This window comes from Solanum pennellii, chromosome 11, assembly GCF_001406875.1.
Source record: "Solanum pennellii chromosome 11, SPENNV200".
NCBI classification, from domain to species: Eukaryota; Viridiplantae; Streptophyta; class Magnoliopsida; order Solanales; family Solanaceae; genus Solanum; species Solanum pennellii.
The window spans coordinates 4,969,518-4,979,322 of NC_028647.1; the positions used below are offsets into that span (position 1 = coordinate 4,969,518).

Here is a 9,805-nt window from a genome sequence, read left to right on the forward strand (position 1 = left end):
TGTTCTTGAAATATTAATCATAGCATATTTTTTTGGGTAATAGTTGAATCATATATCACTCATTAACCATGGTAGGTATTAGGTCACATTTCAATTACATATTGGAGTTGTCAAGTTATATTGTAACTCTTAAAATGACTATAGCTTTTTTTTTTTTTTGATTCATCGATAATCGGATGAAAATATCAAGAAAAAGAACACTCACATAAGTATCTTGAAGTGGTTTTAGATGTGTAGACATCATATGACTTGTCAATCATGATAGATCAATTTTGACTCTATTTAATCGAGTTGTCGAGTCATATTGTACCTTTATAATAAACATGATTTTGAATTAGAATAAACTAGGAGGATTGTAATAGATTGATACCAATGTGGAACTCATCAATTCATGATATCCTTGTAGGGAAAAGTATCGTACACAAACTAGGCGAATATATCGATTTACTCTTAAATTTGTCAGTTAATTTTATTTAGACGTTAGAATCACAGCTTATCCCGACTAAGCACATAAACACATGATAAAGTGTTTCTATTAAACACTCACGAGTCACGACTCAATTTTTGTAAAATTGAAAGTGCATGTTCTGAAAATCTTATTACATACACCTCCTTTTATCTTACACATTTAGCCTCAATAAATCGTAAAACCTCATGTGTATTTTAATTGAGTTTGATGTGTATGAATGAAGAAAGTAACAAATTTTATGTAATGCGAGTCTGAAAATACATGCCGAAGCTTTTCAGAAATTTGAATCCAAAAATGTCTAAAACACTTAAATCACTCGTTCTCAATTAAATTAAACCGTAATTCAATGTATAAATGAAATTAAAAAGAATAGGAAGTGTGAAAATAATGTTTTACATGGTAAAGCTGGCAAAATAGTTATTTTTTACATAAGCAAGTGAAATTCATTTTTTCACTACAATTTTCAGTCTACTATCCTGATCTCTATATATTATAAAGTATAAATACAACTCCATTAAAGAGAGAATACATAAACTATAAGAATTATGTGACTACTACTACTCTATAATCAGTTTGTGATTGAAGCGTAGTTGTTTACTATTTAACACACGTCAAAAGCTAGATCTGTGTTCCCATCAAACAGACGTTATAAGGAACCACCAAAATCGGAAACCAATGTTAGCCTAATAATCTGGTCATTCATGTACAATGGAGAACTCAGACTTCTTTTCCTTTTCAACGAGTCTACTCATCAGTCAAACGTTATCGATCATTCCAATATGATCGATCATGTGTAGTTTGATTGTTTGATCAAGCAGCAAGAACAAGTGCTTTTATAGTACCTTGACTGTTTGCTGCAACAATTGTTGGGCTGTCACGTTTCCAACAAACAGCACTGATGAAAAATGATCCCATGTCCCCGTCTGGATCATTCTGATCATCAGAAACAAATCTGTACCGAGCTGCTGGTTTAGAAATCGCCTGCACATATAGTTCAATAACGGATTAAGCACTGGAAAACGATGTTAAATCGTATTTTCTCAACTAGTTTATAAACCTTGTGGTAGACAAAGACTTCATTTGTCTCACTTCCACATGCAAGGTATTCGCTGTTTACTGTAAGACCGACAAAGTTCTTCTCGTTTGTATGTCCTTTAAACGTACGCAGCTGAGAGTAGAAACAGAACAAGGAAGATGCTGGTTCAGTATGAATTGGTTTTCACATATTACTGGCTCAAAGGAATTAGATAATTGTCTTTCTGATTGAGAAAATGATGGGAGCATGATTACTTACTGGAACATTCTCATTGACGTCCCACAAACGCAGTGTACTATCGGTTGATGCAGAAGCTAGCTCATAGTTTGATAGAAATTTTACATATGAAACAGCTTTACGGTGTCCACTGAAAATGTATAGTGGCTGGCTAATATTTCTCAAGTCGTAATAGTGAACGTGATGATCTGCAGAACCCACCTGCAATATATATATATAGGTTCACGCCTTAGTTTGAAGATATATCCTTTAACATGAAATACTAATGAACATTCAATGGAAACTTACAGCTATGTGAGCACTGGATCCAGGATTATACTTCACCGAGCAAATGTTAGCTTTCATGTCAATGGTAAGAACGCTAGCTTCCTGCTTCGTACACCAAACTTTGACCTGTTGAGAAATTCATTAGCACATTCCAAGTATAGCGCCTCGCCAAAACAAGTTCTGTTCTTTCGACTTAGTACACTGACTACAGATCTCCAAGCAGAAAGATATTAGATAAATCCCAATTTTATCTTACCTCATTTGTCAAATTTTTTTTACATTCAGAAACACTATGATTTTCTTTCCGAAAACCAAATTAGGAAGCACGTAAACTTGAGGAAACACATATTCCGAATTTCTTTTTACCTTGCAATCATCACTACCAGATACAAGCATAGAAGGTTCAGTACGACAAAAGTCAACACTCCATGCTCGTTTTTCATGCTCCTCGTACTCCATCACACTCTGAAAAAGAGAGTGTTAAATCTTATCCCATCAGATATAAACTACAGATTCATATGAAGGTGTTTTTCATGATCTAGATATAAGATGATACTACCTGACGAGTTGTAACATCCCAAACCGTTACTATGCCCTCATAGTCACTGCTTGCTAAGTGGTTTTTAGTGTAGTTGTTCCAACTCAAACAACTTAGTTTAGATCGGGTAGACATTTCAACAACGGGACATTGCGCATCAGCTGGTTCGTTTACCACCTGATAAAGAAAACATACAACGATTAGCAAATTGTATCTTTTGAAATAACAAAAACATTACAGCCAAAAGAAAAGCAGAACTCATAAGAATCTCACATCTAGCAAATTATTGAAAAATTCAACTACAAACAGTTAAATTTATCCGAAAACATCTAGCATGCAAAAATCTCAAAATCCTATATGAGAAGAAAAAGGGAGCTAGAAATCAAGTTTAATTAATAGAACAATCATTCAACTACTAGCAGAAATTTTTCATGTGGGAAGCTTAGAAGAAATTAAGAAGCTCACAAGAAGCATGAACTTACTGATGAAAACTCGAAGACCTTAATTCTTCGTGACACCCCAGCAGTAGCAAACAATTCATCATCTCGGTCAAATTCAATACTGTCAATAAGAGGAAATTTAGTTGCTTGCAAAACACACAAAAAAAGGTTTTGACTAAAATGTATCCAGGAAAAAACTACTAATAAGAGTAGAACCTGTCCTGTTTCTCATAACCGATTATCCCTAGTACTGAGAATGAACTTCTTACCTCGAAACAATATTGGCCGAGTGAAAAATGTCAGAATGCCTGAGTTCAGCAACAACCCGCAGACGACTATTTCAACAAGCACAGTCGAAAAAAAGAAAGGTAAGCCCAAATATTTAGGATAATTTGCAGCCAATACTACCATTATAAGATGAACTGATGTACCTGTATCGCGTAAAGGTAGACAAAACAGATTGAAAATCCTCAAGTCCCGCAGAATAACCTTCTCTATTCTTGATATTTGCTACTCTTTCTCCCTGTTTCTGCGACTGTCTTGCCCAATAACGCCTCTTTTGTAGGTAACAGTCTTGAAGCTCATTGAACTGTTGACAATTGAATGTTAAAAGAGAGCATACGAACATCGACACGACCATCAACAAGCACAACAATAAGTTATAGAATTAACCTGTGCATGAACGCGCCGTTTCCTTGCTAATGACTTTCCAGGTTGATTAGGGTCCTGTGAATCTGATCCACCGTGGTTGTCATCCTTCCGTTGCACAATTTGGGAATTCCGAGGAGCTCCTGTATCAGTATTCCTGGTCTGTGAAGTGCCAGCACGACCTTGTTCTTGTAAGTTAACAGGACTAGAAACAATTGCACCACTTCCCTTATCTCTCAATGGAGGCCTGACTGTCATTGCAGATGAATCATCTACTAGCGTTCTCATTTTCGCAGAATATCTACCTCTTGTCCTATGTAACTCTATTCTACGCTTCTCCACAGCATTTATGTCTTCTTTGATGTACTGGAGATCATTTTGGATCTAGAAGAAGTGCAGAGAGAGGTGAGATTAGGATAGTCTATTTTATACCACAGGGTTTATAAAATTGCCAGCATCTAAGGAGCCTATAGTTTGAAGAAATTAAACATAAAAGATGACAGCATTCTCTTGAATGGATAAAAAAAGAAAAGAAATACGTCCACAAGGAAGATACTTCGATGAGTTTAATCTTTTTAGATGATAGACAAATATGTAATTATGCAAACTCCCTTTCTTTGCAAGGGAAAAGGCAAGCTCCAGGTATCTACTAACGAAATCATGTTCCTTTCCTTGTTATAATATTCTATTGAACACGCTTTCTCTAGTTAGACTTCAAAGATATAGTTCAAGAAAAGCAAATTCTACCTGCCGGAGGGATGTGAATTAAGTAGAATAGAGTACAATAAGTATCCAAATGACAACAGATGAATTCAAACTAAAAGTGGCAATGTGTAAAGTCGGTAGAAGTTCAAGAAAGAACCTCGTTAAGCTCTTCAACTTTTTGCTTCTTTAAACACTGGAGAAACTCGAGCAGAATCTGAAGATTTGTTTCAGCTTCTTCTTGTTCCATTTTTCTTTTCTTGTCCATAAGAAGCGATAATAGACTATCCAGCTCTTTAACAGACACCTCGCATCCCTGCCTAAGAATCAGAATGAGAATCCTGAACAGATATATGGAAATGATCCCGGACAGTATGACAAGAGAGTGTTAAAAGGCAAAATCAGAGATTATAGAACTAAAAGAGCTGCTGAAATGGAATGTTAGGACGCTCTCCACAAAAACTAAGTTGAATAAAAACCTACAAGTTTTCTACCTAAATAACCAGCCGTTGTATTTTAACAAACATCTTTGCTAATACTTGAAGGTGAATTGTATTCATTTTCAAGACATACAGGCTCAGATATTCGATTATCGTTTAGTTTCTCACAATTCACAACTTTTTAAATATTTCCCTCAACCTAAAAAGTGATTGTAATGAAATAGACTAACATCAGCCTACAACATGTAGCATCATATTACTAGTATCTCAGCAAAACTGAGTTGCATCATCATCCGGACAAAGAATATTCACTAGTTTATCTACAACGATACGGAGAAAGCTTGTTTAACTTTTCATGCATATCTGACCTGTTGTATTGCTTGGCGCAGTTGTTCCACAGGTGTAGCACTTTTGGCCATTTGGCGAGCAGATTTCTTCATCAATAACTACACAATGGAAAAAAAAACTTCAACACATCTTAATTTGAGTGGAAAATAACCTTCGAGAATGTCATCGATATCGAATAAACTAGTGAAAAAATGAAGACCATAAAACAAGCAAAGAGAAGAAAAATAGAAACAAAGGAAATGAAACTACTAAAGTTTAACCACAACTTGGTTTATCGATCAAGTTTTAACGCCAAAACTCAGTCCAATCGACTTACTCATATAGACCTATCTTTTCTGGTTCATTATATAGTTTTCCAATCACTCATAGAAATCCTAAACTACATCAAATCCAGCGCATTTCTCAGTAATATAAACAAAAACAGGGCAGAACCACATTCCTCCAAGGCATGTAAATCTACATTGCTAAAAGAAGAACAATAGCAATTCTACTAAAACAAAAGAAGCACCAGAATTCCAAAATTCATCTCATCTTCTTTAAAAATTCCCCCAAATTCAAAAAATACTACTCCCCTACTGCCCTAAACAAACTACACAGCTCACCGATCAACACAATACAACACATTTAGTACCTTCATTCATATACATTCCAATCAAAAGTGATTATCACACTCATATATACGTGAAATTCAAAATCAAACATCCAAATTCATGAAAATGAGCACAAATGTGATCATTACACCCTATAGGTGTAATTATTCAGCTAAAGCACGGGTATCACTGTAGTATAACCTTCACCGATCTAGCTAAAATTCAAAATCATGAAAAAAGCTTTAAAAAAAATAAAAAAAATTCACCTTATTAAGAAGGAAATTAGGATAAAGATGATTCGTGGTCAAATAATGAGAACAACAAGGACAATCACTTTTATTCTGCAAATGAGTAACAATACACATATAACAAAAACTATGTCCACACGCCGTTAGAAACGCATCCTTGATAATTTGCATACATATCGGACACAATATATCCTTATCCACCTCCTCTTCCTCCGTCACCACCACCACCACCTCCGTCCCAGCCGCCGGAGCTGAAGTTTCACCGGCGTTCACAGTCGGCACTAGAACTCCCATTAAATTACCCTCTCCTCCTCCACCTCCTCCCATTACACTCCGCGCGATCCAACTAATCAGTTCAAATACGAACAAAGTTCAAATCTATCGATCTGTTACAATGCGACGATCACATAATTGTTGTTGTAATATATATTTTTTTGTAGTACAAATTGGAATGGGAGAGATGAGTACTGTATGTGTGATTTTATTTTGTTGTATTTTTGTGAGGGTATAAAAGGACCACGTTGGCGGGGAACGGGTGTTTTTTCAAAACTGGAGAGACTTGTTGGTGTGACCGCCTCATAATAATAATAATTAACTATACTTTTTTTTTTTGTATTCAATTGGATTTGTATAGTTTTCAATAACCAACAAAAATCAAGCCGAAAATTTGTTTTCTTAAGTTTTACGTTTAAGTTTTTTAAGCGTTAAAAAAAAATGTTCATTTTTATTTGTGTAATTTAAATAAATTAAGAGAAATAAATTTTTTATTTTATGTATTTATAATCTTAAAAATAAGATTGAAGATATATGTTTTTTGTTTTAATTCGTTTGTTGGTTTTGACTTGATCTGAATTTAAGGAAGTAAAAAATGACTTCAAATCTTGTGTTTTATATTGGGAAGCCTCTAAGGTTATCAAAAGGCTTTCTGATTGCAGGGGCGCTAACGCGACCTTCTTTCAGCTGGCTGAAAGGTGCTTCACCTTAAGATTAAGAGAGATACTTTCTCTTGGTGATCGGTTCATTGGCAACGACAGATAGGCGCAATCAAAACATTGCTAATATGAGACCATCCTCCGCCCGCCGGAGAGATCAGTATCAATAAGCTAGACCCATACTGCGAGTTGTTTCATGCCATAAATAAACTCGGACACTCAAGAAATCTGTTGGACAGGCGGATTCACATCTCTTGCAGTCAAACAAAAGCGATTTTGTATCTAGGAATTTCAGATTAAAACTTCTGATTAATGATGAGGAACCGCTCGATTACAAGTCTAGTTGATTTTGTACTTGTAAACTAAAATATCATAAGATACCTAATTAAATAGTACTCCTATATTTCCATTTATGTGACCATTTTCATTTTTTTAAATCAAAGATAAATTTATTTGAATTTCGAAATTTGAAAAGTGTTACATTAAATGAAACGAGGGAATAGTAATAATTACAAACATTTTGGCATCTATAAAGTTTTTCAATGCATCTTTACATTTTTCTAAGTAAATTAGGATAAATTAATCATATAATGTGAACGTTATTAAGTGGTTTATTACTTAATAAACTTTGCTAAACTTTTACTTACTTTTAGTAAATACGTTTTAATTGTTAAACTATATATATATATATCCAAAGAAATAATTACACAATGTAAACGATTAATAAAAGGTTAAAATATTGATGAAATTCATGACTGATTTAAGCGTTATTACGAGTTAAAAATAATTAAAAAATCCTATTATACAAAACAAAATAGATTAAAATCTTCATAGATTTATATATGCGTATTTGACCGTACGTAATTATCGCTATTAAATGCATGGAGACTTGTGATACACAAGTTTGACTATGAATTTGACATTACAATTTAATGTATTTCTAGCTAACCTTGATCTCACATCAATTATTATAATAGAAAATGGGACTATACATTAGTGCAATAAATGAAAATCCTTGAAACTTCACCTAGAAATGAAAAGGAAATGGAGAAGGAAATTAAAATATGACATTTTGAATTTTTGAATCTCCGTCAAAAAAAAATCAAAAAATATTCATTGACAAATCAAATTCTGACGAGACATTCAAAAAATAGCATTTTTCAGTAAGATATTAATGTGTATTATGAAAAAAATTAGATCAAATACATAGACAAATCCCTAAGCTTGTTGGATTTTTTCCTCAGGTATCTCAACTATGTCATTTTCCTATTGAATCATTGAACCGTCCATAATTTGTTCCTTTTAAACATACATTGTTGGATGATGTGAAATAAATTTTTTGAAGGGTATTGGTAGAGGAATATGTTGTTCCATAACTCATTAGTTCAATTGATAGTGAAAATGCTCGAGAATAATTATGTTTTATTTCAAGTCATTAGAAAATAAATGAGACTAACACAATTTCTCTTCATTCTTTAATAAAAAAAAAATTACAATACGAACACAATTGAAGACATTTACAATAGAAAATTCGATCAAAATCAACTAAAGAGGTTTAAAAGGAACAAATTATAACTGGTTCAATGATTTAATAGGAAAATGACGTAGTTAAGGTACTTGAGAATAAAAATCTAATAAGTTTAGAACTTTATTTATGAGTTCGGTCGAAAATTTATGTATAGTATTTGTTGATTTTTAGATGGATATGAATCGATAAATTTGAAGAATTGATATTTTCAATTAAAAACATATATTTATAGTGTTAGAGAAGTTTGATAAAATTTCTACGTTGAAGTTCAACCATGTCATAAAAAAGTAATGACGTGGCGTACCTCCATCGACTAATTAAATGTTAAACTAATCCCACCATTAATAGAATAAACATTTTATTTACTTTAATAGATTAAAGTTTAAATTAGGGCAGAAAGAGAGCAATACAATTTTCTAAAACAAGTGGCTTGACTAATCCACAATATCATCAATTAATATAATGTTCATTTTTCCTTAAACATAACTGCTTAATAGCTAATAATCATCTTTTGATTATACATCTATCTTCATTAACGACTTTTTAATATGGGTGACAATGAGATTCAATGTCAATACTTCTATTGACTCTGATACCATATTTAAGTGTATAACTATCTCATATAAAAATTTAGCTATTAAAAAAAATACACTTTTATTATTTAATTATATTCTTAACAATATTCAACCGTACTATACTTACACTTCTTGTGGAATATTAATTAATTATCATTTATGGTCTTATCTATAATAATAATAATAATAATTACATAAAAACTTTAGGACCTCAACATTTTCACATGGTATTGTTGGTGATATAATATATAGTTTTGTCATATTCTTCTATAGAGACAATTTGGAGAGCTACACAAAAAAAAATTATAAAACTATTGGCTACTGACTGAGACACGATATTAATTATTTTTATTTATTGGCTGCTTCATTTTTCCACTAGTATATGATAAACGTGGACCAATAAAAACAAAGAAAATATTATGAGTCGTGTAACATGGCCAACAAACCTAATTATACTTTAGGGTTACACCATGTATGAACTATATATATAGTGAACCTCCAAAAAGTTGTTAGGGCGATCCATCGTTTCCGATTTAAGTTTTAGATATATATTTTTTTCAATAAAAAATATTTTTGATATACCTTACGCGTTATGTAATGAAATATTCTGTTTTCAGACAAAAGATCAAACACAATTTATCTGGAATTGCTTTGAAGCATAAGAAATTACAAACATTACGTATTTTATATATATGATTATTTAGAGAGCAAATGACATAAATCACAAAGTGAAATTACTATTTGTCCTTTTTAATTTATAATTACAGAAATCACTCAAACTGATACAATAATATATATGCGATGATA

General features: G+C 32.5%; 1 protein-coding gene across 2 annotated transcripts; it reads right to left on the reverse strand.

Moving 5' to 3' along the window:
* Positions 1-832: 832 nt before the first annotated feature.
* Positions 833-6,537, reverse strand: LOC107003012 (E3 ubiquitin-protein ligase COP1-like). Of its 2 annotated transcripts, none has more exons than XM_015201255.2 (13): positions 5,982-6,537; positions 5,146-5,223; positions 4,498-4,653; positions 3,660-4,019; positions 3,419-3,576; positions 3,257-3,322; positions 3,030-3,108; positions 2,569-2,724; positions 2,376-2,474; positions 2,031-2,135; positions 1,764-1,943; positions 1,527-1,637; positions 833-1,450 (listed from the first exon to the last, which is right to left on the reverse strand). In XM_015201255.2, the coding sequence occupies exons 1-13, from the start codon at positions 6,288-6,290 to the stop codon at positions 1,280-1,282; spliced, it is 2,028 nt and encodes a 675-aa protein (XP_015056741.1). In that variant the 5' UTR covers positions 6,291-6,537; the 3' UTR covers positions 833-1,279. The 2 variants fall into 2 exon arrangements, with proteins under 2 accessions (XP_015056741.1, XP_015056742.1); XM_015201256.2 differs by having other exon boundaries at positions 4,498-4,657; positions 5,982-6,024.
* Positions 6,538-9,805: the final 3,268 nt, after the last annotated feature.

Coding starts and splice junctions, on each gene's coding strand:
- LOC107003012 (XM_015201255.2), bottom strand. CDS start 6,290: ATGGGAGGAGGTGGAGGAGGAGAGGGTAATTTAATGGGAGTTCTAGTG. Junction 2,136..2,375: donor CTGGTAGTGATGATTGCAAG/GTAAAAAGAAAT, acceptor ATTTCTCAACAG/GTCAAAGTTTGGTGTACGAA. Junction 1,638..1,763: donor ACGTCAATGAGAATGTTCCA/GTAAGTAATCAT, acceptor TTCTACTCTCAG/CTGCGTACGTTTAAAGGACA.